The following is a 22,226-nucleotide window of genomic DNA, read 5'->3' as shown; positions in this document are numbered from 1 at the left end:
CTGACCCTGGCTGTCACATTCAGTTATCAAAAAGTCGTCGTGATAAAGATTTCTATCACTAGCAAGCACTCAGCTTCAGAGTTAAATTATTCTAAATTAAAACATCGATCGCGGGCGGCGGCTGACCCCCGCTGAGCAACGTCCAAGGACAGCTGGCTGTTTACAAAGGTGATAATAACTGTTATATTCCCGTCCTTGTAATGTCGATGCCGTAAGGTCCCTCAACGCATTGATTTTTCTATAAACCGAGCTAGTAAATATTGGTAGACACTCGTTAATCAGTTAAAGATGTCTTAGAGGTTATATGTGTCGGTTAGATAAACATTGAGCTAAGACCATAGGTTGAGTTTATGAAAAAAACAAGTTTCTAGTTTGGTTTAGTGGACAACACTACAGTCCGAAGGTTTAAATTTCAAGGGCTAAGGAATCTGTTCAATATATTCTAAAATATATACTTGTGTAAGTAAATAGACATTATATTTATCTTAGAGATAACACTAGCAAGAACTCTTCTCTCAAATACCTCTACTTCTAAGAATTACTTAATAATTACAATATTTTTATTATATTTAGAAACACTAGTCTGATAAGATTTCAGTTCAATCATATGAGTGTTTATTTAAAACACTAAGGTTAGGTAGGATAATAAGTCTTATAAAATAAAGGCAGGCATAGACAAAATATTTAACCTGTAAAAGACCTCCCTATTCTTTTAAATATATGCTCAGTCATTTCATTTTAAACTTTATTAATATAGGTACTCATATTTCACTTATTGATTTTAACATATCAATTCAGCATATTAGATTCTTTTTAAATCTCAGAAATAAAATCTAATATTTATTTATTTAGACCATTTTATGATTTTCATAATGCTTCTATTAGTAATTATCCAAGCATTTTGTAAAATCAATTGTTTGGCTAATATGAAGCCTTAGTAAAGTTAAGCTTGATCCAAACATATCATGTGTCCAGTGATCCATTTTGGGTGTACATAATCCAATTGGTGTAGTACTCACTACCTTACATCATAGTAGTGAGGAACTTTGACTTGAAGACTCCAGCCAGCTATTACGGTGAAAGTTATTTATAGTAAGACCTGGTTTTATCAAGGTCTGTGGTTTAAACTTACTGTAGCCGTTTTCAACTGTATATAAGTTGGTAAAGGTAATATCACAGCTTTTTGACAAACCATATTAGTCAGTTATACTTTATGCTACTTTTAGTGTCAGACTAAAATTTTTTTAGAAAAACTATTAAGGCAGTTCATACATACATAAAATCACACTTTCTTTCCATAGAGATGGGCAGAAACCAAAGAAAAAGTTAAAACAATGACACTTTGTGCCAATGATTATACCAAGTGGCATTTTATGGCCTCTACCTACCTCTATTAAGGCAATGTTATATGCATTTAGTTTAAAATACTACTCCAGTAAAACACTGAACAGGAAACTATGACATGGTTATTAATATAATTAGTCACGGAGTGTTACATAATTAATTACAAACATGCCTATCACAGAGATAACAATCTTATTTAAATCAAAATTAAACTACCTTTAATGACACAAAACATTTGTATCATTTTACCTTGTCAATCAGAGTAGAGACCACGTAATTGTATCTTACAATATGGTAGTGTAAACTATCTCATAAGTATCAAGTTTTTTACCCATAACTGACCCACTGCTGGGTTAGGAGTTCCTCAATTAAAGTAGAAGGTAAGCCTAGAGTCCATGGCACTAAGTAATGCCCGGTTTCTGAGGCAAATTTAGCAGTAGTTTATCTATTCAAACTGTTATGTTTAATGCCCAGTTCCTGAGGTTATTGAATAGATTTAAACACTGTTGAAAAGATAAACTACCTCTAAATGATCCTCAGAAACCGGGCTTTAGTGAAGTACAATTTATATTGTTTACTTTGTGCAGCAACATATCATCACAAGATCTGTCATCATGGCAAGTGGTACCTGGGAGGAGTTCTTTGCCCTTCACCTGCCGCCCCCAGACTTTGAGGACAACCGCTCCTTGCTCAAGGAGTTCTGTGAGCGACATGATCAGTACGGCAACAAAATTGTACTTGTGACGGTAAGTCCATTGTTTATATTAATAAAGTAGTGTTTAACTATAACATCATTAATATTTTTTATTATAATTATTGTAAAATAACAATTTGTATAAAATATACCAGTGGAGCCATATAAGGGAGTATTTAATCAATCTTTTATGAACTTATAGCAGTACAAGGGCTGATTATGTTTTCTACCTCTATACCAAGTATGTTCACAGGCAAAACTTTTTCGTTTTACAATTTCAGCACTATTTTTATTGATATAATAAAAATCAGGTTTATTTGTTGTGCGATGACATAGTTCTACATTGATAACATGCCATTCTTATCTTTGCCTAGTGTATCGATAAATAAATATTTGTATTTTCGAGAAAATAAAAAGTTGCAAAAATTACTTTATTGTAAGATTTTTACCTTAAATTACGTGCATTCGTTTTTTTCTATTCACCCAAAAAAGACGCTATCGTCGATATCCTACGCTTTATTTTCGACCCCGTAGACAAAATTGTCAATATATTTTTACAATTAGTTTGCTGTTAAAGTTTCGGGGAAAATGGGTCTATAATATGATCTGTAAAAAGTGTGGTTATAATACCGACGAGTACCTATGTATTATGTAAAATATTTCTTCGTTCTAACTGTCTTGATTCATAACGATTGCGTATACATATATTCGTGTACGTTCAGCGTATACCAATTTGTACGCACCTTAAAACACTACATCTCCAAGTTGATAATCATATATCACGCCTAAACACATTTTCTCCTACAGTGAACGAATAAATTTGCACATTACAGTCCTTCATAATCCGAAGTAGATAGTCATAAAAATATGTAATTTCCATTCGTCGGCACCGGCGAGGCTACGCCGACACTTGTAATAAAATTACCCAGCTTGCACTTACCATAATTATGTGATCTTTAACTAGAGCCACCACACGCTCCGCTTTCCACGGAATCATCTCATTTCGACAAACAGATTAGCGTATTTGAGATAACGTTTATACGATACTGACTACACTAATATTGATGTGTTTGGACATAATTGTTATAGTAGTTTTTTAGGAAGTAGTTATTGTACAGTTAAACTTTTTGAAAGGCTGTAAATTACCATTAAATTGAGGAGTTGTATCATAATGTTCAAGTCTATTTGCAAACGATACACTAGTCAATCTCAGAACTATTGTATATACATTGAATACTGCATTATTAGCACGATATTACGTTGATATACATAGACTTTGAAACGCGCAACGTTACGATCTAGCTAAATAATTAGATGGGTAGTTACTAACTACCCGTACAAAGTCAGGTCGAAGTTCGTAAACTTGTCGGTGCCATCCAACTTAAATGATTGCTATCGGTCCTCATATACCGTCTATACGGGCTTGGCAGATACAAATAATATATTACGAATAGAAGGATGATGGAGCTTTAAGGAATCGTAGTTCTTTCTCTATTTAGTTGTATGGTCTCTTGAAGTTGCAAGGCATTTTGTACCATTTCCACCTGAGCTACTTCATCTCGTAACTTTGCAAAGTTATCCCGTTTTGATCGTGCTTACTTGGTACTCCTACGTAGTACAAAAGTAGGTTAATTATATTAATGTACAACTTCATTTATATAACTTGTATGACTATGAATACAAATAGCTTTTTATAGTATACCAATAATGTCGCTTGAGCCTACTCGTGTTTTTTACGAGGTACAAATCACTTTCTAGTCCCAAAAGTCAGGTGGCGGGACTAGAAGGTCTAGAAGTAGTGGTAAAGTTTGGTAACGATGGAACCCACCCTCTTTAACATATATCGATATTGCTTAATTTAGAGAAACTTTGGCACAGCTTTGCTATCTTGAGAGTCTTCCTATAGGTAAATCTAATAAAAAACCTGTTTGTATATAATAATATAGTGGACCGTTCGCAGATAAAATGCCATCTGAAAATATCGTCGTTTGATACTTGGTTCAACGATAGATTCATGTTGAGACGTACGGCACTTTCCCCCCAAAGCCTTATTTCAAAGGTTGTATACTAAACTAGCCTTTGCCGAAATTTCATCGGTATGAAAGAATTCGGTATTAAACAAATGTATAACAATATTTCTCGCACTACAAATTCGTGAGCTTTCTTATTAACGTTCTTACTAAGTATATGTAGTGACCTGAAAACACAAATAATTACATTCCTTCTACGTAAGATAATTTTCTATAGGTATGGCTAGCGGCTGACCTTGTTTCGGAAACCAAATGCCTATTTAACGTGCAAGCGTCGGCGTACAGCACGCGCGTTGTTAACTTAAATCGATAGGCACCTAGCTCGCCAAAATTAATCGAGCTAATATCAAGCCGACATCAATCACTAAAATGTTCCAGTCATTTATTATCCATCGCTAAAAATAGGCCTCCCTATAGCTTAGGTAATTTACACAGAACGAGTTTGTCCTAATTTTTCACGTAACCACTGTAATTTGCGTGTATTTTCTACTGCAAATTACTAACGTTAGTGGTAAACTTTAGCGGATCTACATTTAGTTTACGGCAGTAATTTTATCGTTGGTCCCATGCGTGCCGATCGTTAATGCCTTCCTTTAATAAGGTGGCTCTATAAAACAATCTAAGGTGTCTAGACGTACTGCGCGACCTAATTTATGTGGCACATTCGCATTGCAGACACCATTATTAACTCCGTCCCCGTTTTACTTATATCACATCAACCCACTTTCACTTACTGTTGAGTCTACTATAAATGTTTTTTACAGAACTCGTTGTTGGGGCTATCACGCCACCACGTTTTTTAAATTCTTACATTTCTACTAAATCACCTACTGCAGAAAAAGCGTTACACGCGGAGACATTCAAATTCACGGTTTTTAGTTAATGGTTACCCAGAACCGCGTTTTATCCAAACGTCACTTATTCTTGAAGCCTAAAGTTAAAGAAATTTCCTAGATAGCCTTAATTTACTTAAGGTCTACTGTACTAAAGGCCATCGATATAGCCACCTCTTTTTACTTTCTTCCAGTCTGGCGGTACAACAGTCCCCCTAGAGCACAACACGGTCCGTTTCGTGGACAACTTCAGCGCGGGCACCCGCGGCTCGTCCTCGGCCGAGTACTTCCTCGAGCAGGGCTACGCGGTGATCTTCATGCATCGTCAGAAGTCCCTAGAGCCTTTCACCAGACACTTTACTGGACAGAAGCTTTTGGACATGCTCGAGATACAGGACCGAGGTCCTAATACTACGATTTCAGGTTAGTATGTTAAGAAGAACTATGTTTCTCTTTCTATTGGAACGTTTGTCAAGCGCTCATGCTCAGTTGTGTCTAAAAACTGAAAGGCACCACAAGGACTGCCAAAAATGTATAGTTGAAAATCAAGACCTAATTTGTTATCATTTCATCATGCGCCTCATAACCTAATAACAAGGGAGACCAACACGCAATACATTACCCATCTACCCAGTAAAACAGTTTACACTAAAGTGTGCGTCATCTTCGTCTCAAAGTGAAGCCCTGCGCTATTAAATAACAAGGAAGACAAACACGCAATATGTTACCCAGTACCCAATAAATAACAATCCAAACTTAAGTCTACGTTGTCTTCTGTCGGCAGTGAAGCCGGACAGCGTGGACGTGCTGGCTCCGATCCTGCTGCGCTACAAGGCGGCGCACGCGGCGGGCGCCATCTTGCAGCTGTCCTTCACGTCCGTGTCCGAGTACTTCTGGCTGCTGCGAGCTGCCTGCGAGTGTCTGGCGCATGTCGGGTCCCGCGCGCTGCTGTATCTCGCCGCCGCTGTATCTGACTTCTACATCCCTAAGGATAGAGTGGTATGTGTTATATTCATCTGTTAACCAAGGATTAGAAGCCTCTGACCCCATGTCCATGTGTTGCAATTAAGACAAGATGAAATTAGAAACAGTTCAAATCATTCAAAGACTAGATTCGCCTGTAGAAATTTTGATTAATAAAATAATGAGACAAGGAGATATATTAGATCTTATATACTATTTATTGTATCAACGAAAAGCGACCCAAAACATTATATAAATATTTTATTTTCAGCCAACCCATAAGATGCAGTCAGAAAGTGGAGCGCCAATCATCCAGCTGCACTTGGTGCCGAAGATGTTGGCGCCGCTCGTGAACCTGTGGGTGCCCGAGGCGTACGTGGTCTCCTTCAAGCTGGAGACCGATGAAGGATTGCTTATACCGAAGGCGAGGGCGGCGCTTGAGAAGTACAAGCATAAGGTAAACTTGTTGTAATCAAACTCTTATTTTGAATATGTCCACATCCATACTAATATTATAAATGCGAAAGTAATTCTGTCTGTCTGTCTGTCTGCTACTCAATCACGTCTAAAGTACTAAACCAATTTGCATGAAATTCGGTATGGAGATATATTGATACCCGAGAAAGGACGTAGGCTATATATCATCACGCTACGACCAAAAGGAGCAGAGTACCAGTAATTAATGTTACAAAAACGGGGAAAAATTTCACCCATTCTCTCTTATTGGAAGCAAGCGAAGTTGCGCGGGTCAGCTAGTTTCTAATAAGTAATGGTATTAAATAAGCGAATTCAGTTTAAAGTATTGTCGTACCCTTAGCTTGACTCTGTTGAATGTTTGACAATTTATTCAATTCAATTAGACTCATTTGAATATGTTATTATCATACATTGGTATTCTAAATATTTTTATTATTTTATGTTATTGTAATTGGTATTGTAAGTGGTTAAGGTAATTGTTTTAATATGACTTTAAACATGAAACGGTCATTTGTTGTAGATGGTGGTAGCAAACTTGCTGCAGTCGCGTCACCACCGCGTGATCCTCGTGTCGCCTGACGTCACGCAGGAGATCGTGCTCACCAGGGAGGAGGTGCACGCCGGTAATTACATTTATTCGTATTTTTTGTTCTCAATTCTGAATTTTACTACTTTAAGTTTGCAGGTGTTTACATCCGTGGTATTGTTAATGATTGAAATTGATTGGTTATTCCCAGGCGTGGACATCGAGTCGTCGCTGGTGTGCGAGATAGTGCGCCTGCACTGCGTGCACATGTCGGTGCGCGGCGAGCGCGTGTCCCCGCCGCGCGCGCCGCGCTGATGCTCCCGCGCGCGCCGCCGCCTCTACCTCACCGACGACTAGTGCACGTGCACTCACACGTGCACACGTGCACACCCGTGCACCACACACGTGCACCGCGGCGGCCCTATCGTGCGTGACTACTTGTGACTCGAGACGATGTATACATTTTTTATATCCGTATTAGTGTCTATCTAGAGCTGTGTGACTTTGAACTGACGTTCTCGTTTTTGTATCGATTTTAACTCTCTCGGGGTAGTCTGTCTAAATTTAGAATCGTTTGTCGGTAATGATGCGTCTTGGATCCTGACGTAAATAAAAAACATTGTGTAATTGTTTAAAGTTTATTGGAATTGAGCCGGATCATTATCGACAAACGTAATGTAACCTCGATATATCTTAATATATTCTTACTGTACATATACTACACTGTGTGTGCGAGTGTATGGCAACACTGGGCCTAAATTACTGCAAAGAATAAAATACATCATATTTTAAACTAAGTGCTTCATATCAAACTTGAATAGAAAATCTACCAAAAATCGACTTAAAATATTAAATGTATTTTACACTTTCTTGTAATTAGTTCCTGGAGTGTCTGTAACCTAAATTTAAAACTTTTTATATCAATATTAGTGTCTGTAAGTATAGATGGACTTGTAACATAGAGCCTACATTTTTATATTTGGGGGTAGCTTGCGTTCTATTTAGTTAGCAGACCTTTAGAGTGGGCTATAAAGATTGCATGAATAACTTAAATATGTGAAACAATACGCAAGACTTTTCTCAGATTCATTGAATTTCATGAAACTTTGGGTAATGCAATGAAAATGACCTTTTTCACAATTTTTTTCAATCTTAAGCATCTAACTGAGTCGCTTGACTCACGTACGTTTTATAAACAAATCGTACACCAGGCTATAAGTGCTATCGTAAATATTTACATTTCAAAATCTAAAATGGACCTTATCTTTATAACTACCTAAGATCAGTTCAATATCAAAATATTGAGTGGAATTTTAGGTATTTCCAGTCACGTGATGATTGACGTAAGATGTGTTATCGTAACATCAGCCGCCGTTTCCGTTGATTGTAACTGTTAATTAGGGAATACGGTGATAACTCATTGTTTATATTTCATTTCCGACACAATGATATTGTATATTTTATCATAACTTCTCATTTTTGGTCACACGGTTATCAAAAATATCGTACGTGACTATAGGAGGGATCACGTGACTGCGTTAAATGTATGAACTGATCACGAGACGTTAACAAATACATAGAAAAAACTTAGTAATTGTTTCCCATTGTTTTCTCATAGGTGTTTCACAAGATTAGGTCACTCTCAATCGACCTACTCTGACCGACATTACACGTCATAAGTTACTAATACATGGTAGATGAAAATCAACCTTATGTTCTAAATATTTCGATTTAAATTCGTTTGCAGAATCAATAGTATTGTTAAAACTCCTTTGTCACGATTTCAGTAAAGTTCGCATGAAATAAGATTAGACTTATCATGATTTTTTATTATAACATGAGTTCATTGACTCATTCATATCGTAGTAGGTCAAATCATACGATACGATAGCCCTTGGCCACACTCGAGGCCACTATAATCATAACTATAATGGTCTATGACGTTCTTCGAGCTTCATATCACAGCTGAAAATAAAATAGGTGATGAAAGATAAAGAAGGATTTAAATACAGCATTATCGTAAATTGTTTTTTATTTAGATTACGAATGTGCCCGATAGATGGCATCACTATGTCGCCGGTAAGATAGGACTATAATGCCTCAGACTTATCTTAATATATCTAAAATGGCGATGTATTAATGAATGATTGATAACGATCTAAAGTACTATTTTCTATGCATTACGTTCCTTATTTTCGCATAAATGTAGAAAACTTGCTACTAACTCTTTGGTGCCCCAATAGGACTTCAACTACGATTAGATTTTGTATGTCTATAACTTAATACTGTAACCTAACTCTAAGATCTATCTAAGTATACCAACTATAGAATATAGACTGTACATACTAAATTCAAAATATATGTATCGACAAACTTCCAATAGGATTTTAAACGTTTTACGCTATATTATATTATAAATATATCATTATTGTAACATTAATTATCTGTATTCGTAAATTGTAGCTCTGTTAATATCAAAAACAGATGGAAAATAAAGATTAAATTATAAGCACTCGTTCGTCACTTATCGATGTTGAATCTCATATCGGATGTGTGCACCACTTCAAGTAAACTTCGCTAGATGGCTCTAATATAAATCTTGAATAGTTTTATCTGTTTTTGCTGGTAATAGAAGGTTTTGATTTAATAGTAAACGGTTTGATGTGGTAGGCTAATCTCAAATAATATTTACTGTTTATATCAGATTATATTAGCGTTTAAGCATTATTTTTAAATGTTATTAATATCCTGTAGTGCTGATGTGTCTTAAAAATATAACAATTTGATCTGTAAAATAATTAAAATTTTGATGTGGAGTAACTATTTAAAAGTATTTTTGTGAAAATAGAGTTTGGTATTCTTGAAAAAAGTATTTGCAGTGGTAAATTGTAGAATCAATATTGCTACAGTACTGCCATCTACAGTCCAACTGACAATTTAAGATTCATCTGCACAGTTACTACTTATTTCATAATTTTAACTTTGCAAGTGAAACTATTTGTTTATGTTTAAGTATTTATTTTCGATGTAGATTTTATTTATTATTTATTTATAGCTCTACTTAGTAATGCGAAGAATAGTTTTATAAGAAATATAATATTATTACTTTTGATGTTTTATGTCTTAAATATATGTAAATGTTGTTCGTATATTGTTATATAAACATGTGTATTATTTCTAGTGTATTCTTCTGGACCACGAGTTAACGCAGAATGTAAGGGATGATTGAAATGCGACGTGGAAGTCGCTACACCAAGCAAGCCTTAGTTCCGAATGCCTTAGTTCTAAATAGTTATTTATTAAAGTTATGTTGTAACAGAAATTTTATGAGAGTTTAAATTGTTTAAAAGTTGAATGTTATAAATAAAAGTTTAACATATCATATTCACACAAATGTATGTTTGTCTGTCTGTGCGTGTCATTCTGTTTTAGCGTTCACTATTTGTTTATTGTGACCGATCTTTCGTATAAGGTGCTTAAAGAACAAACATACTTTCGAAGGTGGTATTAATATAACTTGTAATATCATCTTTATTGCCTAGGGCTTAGAGTTCTAATTGTACTAGAATTAGTGTATGTCAAAATGACGTCATTGTGCTAGCAACTCAAACAGAACAAAATACTCCTTAAATTATCTTCGATACTTTTATTGCTACCTTCGAAAGTATAATTTACTTATATCCAGATTAGTATTTTATAAAAAACATAGTCGTTCCAAAGAGTTTTTTAATCCATTTAGTGTCTATCCAACTTTTTACTATATACATTTAGATATTAGTGATATAAGCTAGCGGTAGCACTTCACTTGAGGCAGACGGAGACCATCGAGGGGCGAAAGCCGAATTACTTTTTTACTTTGGTAAAATGGAGGAACAGAATCTCGCGGGGAAGAAAATCAGGGCAATTTTCGCAAACTGGTGGCACTTTTAATCAACAAACGTATACACCCGCGCACGTGCACGCTCGTATAACATGCAAGTGTCATCAAAAGCTTTACAGGCGTCGAACAAATGCCCGGTGTGGAACTTCATTATTAATCCACTGCTTTAATCACACCTAACGAGACGCGATAACAGTTACGTGTAATCGCCGTGGCTAATACAATGCTCGGTTTGTTTGGATTCTTTTTCATATGCTTCATAGGAAACGCGCAATGGATTGTAAACAATGTATTAGAAAGGTGTTTTCACTATATTCTAATTCATTTAACGTTTTCCGTATTCGTATTTAAGTAAGATAGATTGTCTGATTACTTCGATGACTTCCATTAAATGAATCACTTTGATAGTCCTTGGTGAATATAGTGACTGTTACGTAATGTGGGGCGCTGGTTTGTTTATTATCATATTTCATTAGAGTGTTTTTTTCCCGCGCGAATTCTGTGACCCCATTATAGAGAAAATGGCTGTTACTAAAAGGTAAATAGACATTTTTAAACTTTAACTTACTTTTCATGTTAAAAAACCGCTGCAGAATAGAAGGGATATTTCTTAATTGACGTGTCAAAGTACACTTAAATATTTTCGTTCTTTATTTACGTATGTGGAAGTAAATGCGACGGGTCAGTTCTAATATTAACTGCCCTGTCGACTGTTGACCTGTCAGGAAAATAGATTTATCGAAGGAACGGCTCTATTGTAAACGACATTTATTTTTAGGAAAGACTTGAATTGAAAAGAGGTGTAACTACACTTCGTTTTTTGTGTTTGTTAGTTATAAAATTGTACTTTTTTGTCTCATGTCATGTCATATGAGTAAATGAGACGAAAGACGAATATGCAAACACAAATAACCGAATGTATGCGAATTGCGATTTATTTATATTGTAGGCAAGGAAATTTACTTCAATTTAATGTTCTATTTATTATGCTATTATAATCAGTGTCCGTACTTAAAATTATACAACTTCAATATAAATAAATCGTAAAGGTTTGTTCAGACATGTTTCTACATAATGTAGGCACCATATGGTTCAAACAACAATTTGAACAAATACTAGTATTTTAACTAAAAGATTGAATAAAGTATTAATGTTCCACGTATCCTGAATTTCGACGTATAATTTTAGAAGGTAATCATTTGGAGAATGTATTTAATCCTGTTTATAGTAAATTAATGGGTGTGTAACTGTACTATGAGAATCAACCACTGCACACAATATTTTGTTCTGGCATCAGACCTGTGGCGCGATTTTGTAAAGTCGTTACTATTACGAAAGTTGGCATTTAATAATGTACCGCAAAATAGTTTATCTGTTGTCCGCTAGAGGCGCTGATCAAATATCATACAAAATTTCTCGATGGGTAGCCGGTTGTCGATAGTCGATAGAGTAGTAGTACTAGTAGAGACTCGCGCCTCTACAAGACTTGTACTCTTTAGTCAGGCCGTGACACTGTGCGTCGTGCACTGCACGGTAAATTGTGTACTTCAACACGCTACAAACTTCTCTAAACTTTTATGTGTAGAAGACGCTATCTACTGCTACCCAGCAACCTTAACAATAAGCGCTAAGAACCATTGGTAGACTTTATAACAATTGTCAATATGGTCAAAGCGCGAATCATGAATCTCTCTTCACATTTCATATCGTTTGATCTTCCAAGTGGTTGGTTCTCGTAGTGCAGTATTATTTGGATATAAAGGGTATTTATCGTATAAATGTTGTGCCGGAGTGGAATTATATCAGACTTATAGGATGTTCTACGTAGATAGGTATATGTATCTGTTTGTGAACATGTGTTTGTGTGACATTTTCCATACCATTTACACTAAACTATCTATAACTTTAAAGAATTTAACATAAAGCCCCGATCTATGGCCTTTCATTGTCTGTATCTCTTGATTCTCATAGCTTCATATCGTATATACATATTATTTAATCCATGCTATTCTTCTTTCTGTCTTCCTCTCTCTCTCTCTTTCTCATGCTATTCATCTTCTATATTATACTATTCTATAATTCATATTTCAATATCATATTCCATCTATTTACCTACTTTCTTGACAGAGATAGCATATATTCTCTGTCTCAGTCTTTCACCTCTCAAGCCACCAATGACTTCACACAAAATGTCACAGGATCACATAGGCGTTGATTGTGTAAATGTATGTATCATGGTTTATATCTATTATAACATATTTTATGGAACGTTAACGTGTGGGGTTCCCGTTTTCTTCAAGTATCAAATCCAAATATTCTAAGTATCTAGTTATACTATCTGTATGTTCTAATATCATCCTTATGTACGTGACAATAAGGTGCAAAACAACAATTTTAGAAAATGAACTAGACATCTGACGTAGTGGAAATAGCGTGGATAATATACTTCCTCCTAGTTAAATGGACTAACTTTGGTTCCGAAGTACTGGTTCTACTACAGGCAAATAAATATGTTTTGAAGAAATTACGACTTAACTTTAAAAAAATACTGATTATCATCAAATAGTTTTATAATTTAGTTTATTTTAAGTGATTTTCTAAAGTAAAAATAAACTTAACCAACTTTCGCGTAGCCCTCATAAACCGCGTAGACCAGCCTACGCGTAGCCACTTGCTACGAGCCCCTCTACGAACATATGGCTGTATTTTCCACTACGTCAGCGTTATATCATCACAATACAGAGTCGAGCTAGGCTTACAAACTTAGAAAGTATAGTAACGTGACACACACATCTTGATCCTTCCGAACAAAACCTTATAAAATTAAATAACATCTACGTGGTTTTTCAGCTTAACAACGTTAGTGTTGAAATGCCTACTATTAATTATTAAAAATGTATTCTGAATTGTCACTCGATTGCTTGTAGACGATTAGTTATAGCCCATGATACGAGCTTAGTTCGTAAAATGTCAGAAATCGTCAAGATCTGTGTGTTCACGCTACTAAGATGTGTGAGAAAATAATGCTTTTGTCCTTACATAATTCGTAACTTTCATTATGTGCCTGTTAACTGTGTCATCCAACTGACGTTTTGGCACATAATGGGCAATAATGGCATATTTGGTAGATGGGAATTGCATTTCCATGACAGGCACGACAGTTTAAAGTATCATTCACTTTCAGACTGGAAGGTTGTAGTAGGTATAATCAACTAACTTTTACTTTCCAAATTTTTAATTCTCTAGCAATATCATGCTTGGTATGTAAGGCCAAAAGCATTATTCCGCGTTGTACAACAAGGTGTACAAGTATTGTGCCTGCAGTGACGAGTCAGAGTGTAACACATGGGTATCTATCGTTGTGATATTGTACTGTACGTTAGCGTCTATGCTGCCTGATACGTGGACTCTTAGACAAGTCGATTAAATAGTTTGGCATATTTTAATGTAATACGTCGTTTTATTTTAACCCTAAACCTTATTACCTTAACTCTAAGACCTTTGTTGCCTTAACTTTACGACTTAAAAATTGGAATCCATCCTGTTGATTTAATCAGCTATGTCCATGTCTCGCGGACAAACTTTATTATGCTCCGACAAATCCGTGCCTTTCAAAGTTCGGTATACACAAAATTAATTTGATTGATCCATCAATTTATGAATTACCAGTGGAGGATAGTAATTATTTATTAACTTATTTATTGTAACTGCACAGTGCACGCACGTATTTTTATGAAAGATGATGCTGAAATATAACACTAATTGATAGGACCGTTTCAGTAGCGCCACCTCTTTAGCGACAGATAAATAAAAACAAAAAGTGTATCTGACAGCTTCTCAGTTCAAAGTTGTCATGGCCCGTCAGAATTGCACTGAAATATTTGTAAATACATAAGGGTACGCGTTTATGTGGTTACACAAGTGGCACTACTTCTAGTTTATATTATTTTTGTTCCAAATTGTCCAATATGGTAAGTATGCAGACACAATCATAAACAGAATTCTCAAACATTGGTCATTTCTTCGACCCAGACCTTAACAACAGTATTAAAGAGAAATGATAGTCAACAGTAACAATACTATTTCATTTTAAAGAGCGCATTTTGCAGGAGGAAGAAATTGATGAAGAAATAGGCATTGTAAAACAGACAGAGTCACAAAAGAGTGTAGCCACGTCTATCGTGTACTCGTTCGACTTCACGGACAGTAGCTCCGACAAACACAACTCGTCAGGCATGGACACGTACGTGCTGGAGTACGACACCGAGGCCAGCGACTCGCCGCGCGACAAGTGCCTCGCGCTCACCAGGGAACAGCCTTCTCTTAATGTTAACAGAGACATGCATTGTGAACTATCTAAGAAAAATTCCGAGTCATCTACCAATTTCAACAGATGCTCTTTTATTGCACAAGAAATATATACACAAACGAGCAAAACTATCATAGAATTAGCTGAGAGCGAAGGAGTGAGGATCAAACCGATCGTCGAAAACAATTCATTAGAAACACAAACATCTTTCATATCAATAACAGAAAACAAAACTTATGAATACAGAATAGCAGTTTCAGCTGGAAAGAACCCTGTATCTATCAGTGAAACTGTATTTGATTATCGTGCCCTTGGGAGTAGTAGTATGAACCAACTTCTAACCAATTCTCTTGAGGACTGCTCTTCAAAAATGCGGACTGAACCGGATTATGATAAAAGTGATGGTACGATGAGTCCGTCGACTTCTGAAAAAATTATAAACATTATAGATGACGAGTCTAAAGAAAATATATTGTGTGAAGAAGAAAACGAGTACGAAAGTAGTAGTGACTTTGAACAATCTGCTGATACCACCGACGTAGAGGAGGACTCATTGACAGAGCCGGTGAGACAAAGGCCCAACAAAGATAACAACAATGATGAAGATTGTGACACGCCCAAATCTGTTGATCGAGATGTCGCTGAGTTATACACAAAATTATGTCAGAGTGTTGATTTCCACACGCACAGATCATTTGACCAGGATAAAAGACGTTTTGGTCAGCTAACACCTTTAACCGAGGAGTCAGTCGCGAGGAAAGATAGTTTGGTCGATATAACACCTTCGATCGTCGAAAGTCCAGATGATGAAGACAAAGATGTACTGTTCACAAATAAAGCAGGCATAAAAGTGAAGTTGTTCCCCGAAGAACGAGAAGTAGAAGCACTAAAACTACCACCTATTCAAACAAATCAGCCTTGTGGTCCCAATTTAAATCATTTGTTTACTATTAATTCTAATAAGCAACAGTTAAGAGCGGGTACATTACCGTGTGTGTTCGAAGATCGAAGAGATGAGAATAAAATTTTAGACAGATGGGAGATCAGCGCCAAAGAGCTGGCGTCGGGAGAGGGTACACTTATTAGTGGCAGAAGTGGTAAGTAAAGGTGATACGTATTTCAACGAAACTGATGGTTGGCTTAAAGCGTAATAATATTTTGTCTTTCCTAGATATTGACAGAGGACCTTACGGGACTATCCTACTGCCACCCATCCACCTAGAAGGAAACTCAACAGCCACCGTGACTAAATCTGAACAGTACACAGATTCTCCTAAACCGGAGTCGCTCATATCCGATCCGCAGATCCCTATAAACATCAAAGATAAGATTCAAGAACTTAAGATGAGTCACAAAAGTAGGAGCTCCAGCCACTCTAAGTATAGCATGCAGTAAGTGTCACTAAAACTTAGCTAAAACATTGATAAATTCGAAACGCACTTTCTCAAGGACGTAAAATTTATCTTACTTTAGTACGTACGAGAGTAGAAGTTGTTCGCCGAACACAGACTATGGTGAGCCTCAGCCGAGGGTAACGGAAACTGCAGAGCGAGGATGTGAGCTCATCTGTGTGGAGCTGCTCAAGAAACTGCGCTCCGCTTCTTGGTGAGATATACGTCACAACTACTGTTACGCAAAGTTATGAACTGAAAATAGCCTATATCTATTACTATTACCGCCGAATTCACGATAATACTCTCCATCTTTTACAGTGTTGAAAACTACCACTATTTTCATGAGAATTTATAAGATTGATTGCTTAAAATTGTCTCTTTTATTTGTAGGTTTGATGTAACAGACACATTAGACGACGTTCCACGCGTGTTGGAGAAGTTCTGGGGCGTTATCACTGAACAACGCATTGCGGATCTACTGAGACAAGTAAATGTTCTATATTATGATTATTATTTTTCGTGAGATATTATAGACCTGACACTGCCTGCAAAATCTATACTAATCTATACTAATATTATAAAGCTGAAGAATTTGTTTGTTTGTTTGTTTGAACGCGCTAATCTCAGAAACTACTGGTCTGATTTGAAAAATTCTTTCAGTGTTAGATAGTCCATTTATCGAGGAAGTCTATAGGCTATATATCATCACGCTACGTCCAATAGGACCAGAGTACGAGTACAAAATGTTACAAAAACGGGGAAAATTTACCCATTCTCTCTTATGTGACGCAAGCGAAGTTGCGCGGGTCAGCAAGTAAATTATAAAGTTCATTGATCCGACATTTTCTTCACTTCTATGTGTAAGGTGACGTCACACGTGGAGTCGCCGAGGACACAAGTGGCGCGAGCCGCGTGCGGTACTCTAGCAGCCATTCTCAAGAATACCAACTACACTAAAAAACCTGTAAGTTTCACATGAGGAACTACATTAAACTGACAATCAAATTACCTAATTGCTTAAATTAATCAAGTTAAGGTAAAATTTTAACATAATTTCCACACCCACTACGAAATATAACCATCAAAGAAATTTCATGCAGTTTAGGCTACATGCATACATCATGTACCTGTGTGTCTATTATACAATCAGCTATTAACTACGATTCCTTCAGGATTTTTACGAAGCGATAACAATCCTGCTGATCAAGACGGGCAGCTTCAGTCGGCCTGTGAGGCGCGCGGCCAACGTGGCACTGGACGACATCGTGTGTGGCGTCGACCTGTGTCACATTGTCACTGCGCTATGCATACATGGTGCCAAGTGAGTAATTATATTGCTAAAATTACGACGTAGACATAGATTTTACCATAATATATAGATAGCAATGGGCATTTTGCAGTGGCAGCTTATTTTTAAATAAAGCTTATTAAAGAAAGGTTTACGATTATTCGCCAAACTTTTGATAGAGCCAATTATATTTATCAAGTTCTGGTAGCAAAGCCCACTTGACGATCTAGAATAGCTATGTGAAAATAGTTGTAATAAGCAATTTTTGTGTCGTGTATACGTCAGTCACAAGAGCGCGCTGGTGCGTTGCGCGGCGGCGCGGCTCCTGGTGGTGTGCTGCGCGCTGGGCGGCGGAGGACGCGAGCTGCTGCGTGCGCGCCCCCCCACGGCCGCCGCCGCACGACGACACGCACTGCGCTCGCTTGCCTCGCTGCTCGACGACAAGAGCACTGACGCCAGGTATATAATATATTGCATTTATCACATACTCGTAACTCAACGTTTTCCATCTCCAAATCAAAAACGATTACAATTTTTTAACAATATGTGTAGAGCTTAATTTTAAAGCGAACGCTTCCGCGAAGCTAATGCTTAAAAAGCTTGGCGTTGTTGTTTTGACCGGTTAATGATGATTAAGAGCTCTTACACACGAGTGGCATATTCCCAACGGCAGAGGTAACTGCAGGCGTCGACGCGCGGCGACGCTGCAGTTATGTCTGTCTAATGTCTATGAATGTCTATGTATGTATGTAATGTATGTCTTACGTGCCTTCTATTTTTATCAACTGTTAATGACATTATTTTTATGCAGAAAATACGCCGAGAGACTGTACTCGATGCTCCGTCCGTTAGCAAACTTCGAGGCTTACTACCTGACCGATGTCGAAGTGGAACTAGCGTCCAGACAGATGAAGAAATACGACCAGTTGTTGCTGTGCGGGCCCCCGGAGACCAGGTGACGTCACCGAACGCCTAGCGACGCATGTCCCGGCACGCGATCTGCACTCAGACGTAATACAGGCCTGTGACCGACACTGTACCAAGGTTTACTATCTAAATCCTTTATAAAGTGCCCTTTAAGTGTGAGTTTTGTTTGTAAGAAATCAGTGAGTGTTTGAGAGAGTTCTTATGTCCCCAAATCGTGAGTCATCAAACGTGTCCACTCGTTAGCGGCATTTTCCTGTTCAGGAGCATTAAAGGCTGTTTATTTTTTGTTGAATTTAAAGCAACTATCTATTGAAATTGGTTTATTCCCTATCTTACTACAACTCTGTTTTGCCATATAACCTTAAAATTCCACGCTGTTTAAAAACATATTCGATTTTTTCTGTAAACCTTAGGCAGAATTCAATATGGCTATGTATGTTTTTCAGTATATTCTGCAAAAAAAGCTAAAATATTGTAAAATGTATTTCGAATCTTTTAGTGCTTTTCTGATTGACTTCCTTGACAACTATAATAATGAAAAATACAAAAAGATAAGTGAAATAATGTTGTAAAATCGTGGTTATTTGGTTACCATGCGGGGTACTGGGCGTAAACGACCAGATAATACAAAATACTTAGTACTTCTCAAAGTTTATGTTGCATAAACAATCCTTAAGTTTACTTTTAGCGCCTTCTCTTTCCGCAAATGAGTTATAAGTTCACGAAGTCACGCTTTATCATAATTGTAAAAAATGGAGTTTATTCGTGAAACAAACTGGACATTTCTTTGAACATGTTTCATTACAAATACATATAATTTCTTTAAACAAATGAGACAATTACAATAATTCATCTGCATTATCTCTTGACGATAAGGCTTGTTATTAAAAATATTCATTCATGTTTTCAGTAGAGCCCATCGTAACCAAACAGCCTATGTGACACCTTTATCTCGTTCCAAATTGTTTTCGTTGAGCCAATAATAAGATATTTATTGAATAGTTTTGTAAATAATATATTGTATTTACATTATATGTGTTGGTGTTTTTGTAAACATTTTGATCTATCGTTAGGTAGGTTGTGTTCGTTACTGCCGATGTAAAGTAAGATGACATTCATGTTTTTAATAAAGCATGTAGATATGACTTGTGGTTTATTTAATTATTCATGATATAGACAATAGACTTAGGCTGTATGTAGATCATATTAAACTAAGGTTTTAGGAAAATTAAGAAATAAAGTGGTGTAGTTAAGCATGTTTAACTTAAGGCCCCTTCCCCATCCTCGTTCGGGAAGAAATCCTTGCCACACAGTGTACTGTACCCACCCCCCTTTTACCCCTTGATTATTGGAAAAGTAATAAAAAAATATATTTCGTACTCGGGAACAATTATTTAGCAATTCCTAAATGTGAGAAATGCATGAGGCCTATTCATTGTCATGAGTGTCTATACGACTTGTCCAGACTTCAAAAATGAGATTTATACAGTGAACACTGTGTGCACTTTATGTCTACAAGTCAAGGGCGAATCTTGGTCGTTTTATCCCATAATTTCCCAAGGAACAGACGTAGGCAAGTCAATTCTACATTAGCTACGTGGGTTTTTACGTGCGTCTTTGATTAATGTGGCGTTACTATACTACAAAACATTTGCACGTGTATCTAAGCATGCGTCCCCGCAACCGAGTCACAGATAACTGTCCGCGCACATTCACTGACCAAGCAAAAATATTACGTAGAAACAACTAAACAAGTACACAAGTACTCTAACTTTGTGTGCGTGAACTCAGCTGACCGCTGTCCCTGTGTGCGTGTAGCCCTTCCCAGTGCAGCTGCACTCGCCAAGTGCACGCGAACTGGAGCCAAGGCTGACGCGATATGGTCAATAATATGTTCTATTGATAACTTTCTACGTGCATCCAGTATTGTGGAACTAAAATCTAATAACAAAGCGATTATCTTGTGATCTGACCTGAGATTACCCTGACGTAAGTGCATTCAGATAACGACGCCTACTACTCCGCCGTGATACTTATCACTACTCATGTAAGATCAATCTCTACAACAAGAAATCATTTGCTGACATAGCCAGCTTATATATTTTAAGCGAGTACCTAGAAACCTTTATTTTGTACAAGCTCCCGAAGTGAGTTGCAGTTTCTTATCAATCAATTTTCTTTGTCAAGATCAGTTTGAACAACTTGAAACTTATCTCGTTCACTTTTCAAAGTCAATAGACACTTCAGAGATTTTGTTTCTTAAACATGGTTTGAACCGGACATGTCCGGTTTTTATCAAAAAATCGTTATCTCCAGTTTCATTACCGATTAAGATATAATTATAATTAGATTGTTCAGGTGTCGATGGCCACGTCTTGTCGATCCGCATACCAGACGACGTGATGATAGGGTTAAAATGATTGATTGCTTGAATGTACTTTTACTAACCTACATAGAACAAAAGCCAGTATTTTCGTAAAAAATTGATGATTCGTGAAATAGTACTGACAAACATTCTATATACCAATACAGACCTGTCTTACCTTGATAGCGACAGTTGTTATAAAAATCTAAAGACAAGAATACTTTTAGACGTACCAAGGCATATTTTTTATTCGATTCGACCGTACTTGCCCGTCAACTCGAAAGCTCGTAGCGCCGTAGACCTCTCGTAGACCCACCTAAAGATACTCATACAACCTTCATTACTTGATCCTACGAAAGTTTATGTCTTCCTTAATAAGTTTGAAAAGAAACAGCGCCAGAAGTGTGTAATAAATTAATAATAATACATATCCACAATCTGTATATCTGCGGGTCCCACCCACGTTGACTATCTTTACGACAGTGAAAAGAACCGCGGGTCGGGGGTCGCGTGATGACAATCCCTCATACTAACATATACAGACACTATCTATGATCCTTATTACAACACAATAGAGTTTTATTTTGCATGTGCTGGAAGGTGCAGCTATTGTCGGTAATATCATACGATTCAGCTCATGACAGCTGTTAGCGGCGATAGCTTAGTTTCTAGTTCATTTAAAGAATCGTAAAGATACGCCGAGTTATCGAGAACATTAGTAATTATCAATGTATGTATGTTATTTAACTTGTATTATACAGTGTGTATGTAGATCTGTCTTTACAGTTTATGTTTATAAAATGTCGTGACAACGCCCTGATTTTAATCAATCCTATTTTATGCAACGTTTTCTGATAAAAGTAGCTAATATAAAAATAAGTATTATGCAAGTGTACGCAACGATTACCTGTCTTGCTGACTTCAAGCGGAAAGATGACAATAAAAAATAAAGCCTCCACTAACAGATTTACGATAAAAACCTTAAATCCGACTTATCAAATTCATCGACACTGACTATCTCAGACCATTTTCATATTAGACAAGCCGTAAACACGAAAAAAAAAAGAAAAACAAACAGTCCGTTGGGCGTCATTTAAATGTAACGCTTTGTATCGCAAGTCGCAAGAAACATAATATGTTTGGTAAACTCTGAAATAAGTAGATAAACTTAACTATATTTCTTTACTATATCTTAT

General features: G+C 36.6%; 2 protein-coding genes across 2 annotated transcripts; both read left to right on the top strand.

The window, feature by feature from the left end:
- The first annotated feature begins 26 nt into the window (after positions 1-26).
- Positions 27-14,198, top strand: Ppcs (phosphopantothenoylcysteine synthetase). Its single transcript, XM_076119761.1, has 7 exons — positions 27-168; positions 1,932-2,090; positions 5,096-5,324; positions 5,686-5,900; positions 6,136-6,321; positions 6,862-6,964; positions 7,079-14,198. Exons 2-7 carry the CDS (start codon positions 1,959-1,961, stop codon positions 7,180-7,182), a joined length of 969 nt encoding a protein of 322 aa, XP_075975876.1. The 5' UTR covers positions 27-168; positions 1,932-1,958; the 3' UTR covers positions 7,183-14,198.
- A 402-nt stretch (positions 14,199-14,600) lies between these two features.
- On the top strand, positions 14,601-19,084 carry LOC142976820 (uncharacterized). The gene is made up of 9 exons (XM_076120389.1): positions 14,601-14,718; positions 14,857-16,153; positions 16,228-16,447; positions 16,530-16,661; positions 16,841-16,937; positions 17,316-17,414; positions 17,623-17,771; positions 18,024-18,197; positions 18,550-19,084. The coding sequence occupies exons 1-9, from the start codon at positions 14,716-14,718 to the stop codon at positions 18,695-18,697; spliced, it is 2,319 nt and encodes a 772-aa protein (XP_075976504.1). The 5' UTR covers positions 14,601-14,715; the 3' UTR covers positions 18,698-19,084.
- Positions 19,085-22,226: the final 3,142 nt, after the last annotated feature.

Source organism: Anticarsia gemmatalis, chromosome 11 (genome assembly GCF_050436995.1).
Source record: "Anticarsia gemmatalis isolate Benzon Research Colony breed Stoneville strain chromosome 11, ilAntGemm2 primary, whole genome shotgun sequence".
Classification (NCBI taxonomy): domain Eukaryota; kingdom Metazoa; phylum Arthropoda; class Insecta; order Lepidoptera; family Erebidae; genus Anticarsia; species Anticarsia gemmatalis.
This window is presented reverse-complemented; position numbering and strand designations above follow the sequence as displayed.

Excerpts from the sequence above, each read along its gene's own strand:
- Ppcs (XM_076119761.1), top strand. The coding sequence starts at position 1,959 with ATGGCAAGTGGTACCTGGGAGGAGTTCTTTGCCCTTCACCTGCCGCCC. Across the intron at positions 2,091-5,095 it reads ACAAAATTGTACTTGTGACG|TCTGGCGGTACAACAGTCCC; the intron begins GTAAGTCCATTG and ends ACTTTCTTCCAG. Across the intron at positions 5,901-6,135 it reads ACATCCCTAAGGATAGAGTG|CCAACCCATAAGATGCAGTC; the intron begins GTATGTGTTATA and ends TTTTATTTTCAG.
- LOC142976820 (XM_076120389.1), top strand. Across the intron at positions 16,938-17,315 it reads TTGCGGATCTACTGAGACAA|GTGACGTCACACGTGGAGTC; the intron begins GTAAATGTTCTA and ends TCTATGTGTAAG. Across the intron at positions 17,415-17,622 it reads CCAACTACACTAAAAAACCT|GATTTTTACGAAGCGATAAC; the intron begins GTAAGTTTCACA and ends CGATTCCTTCAG.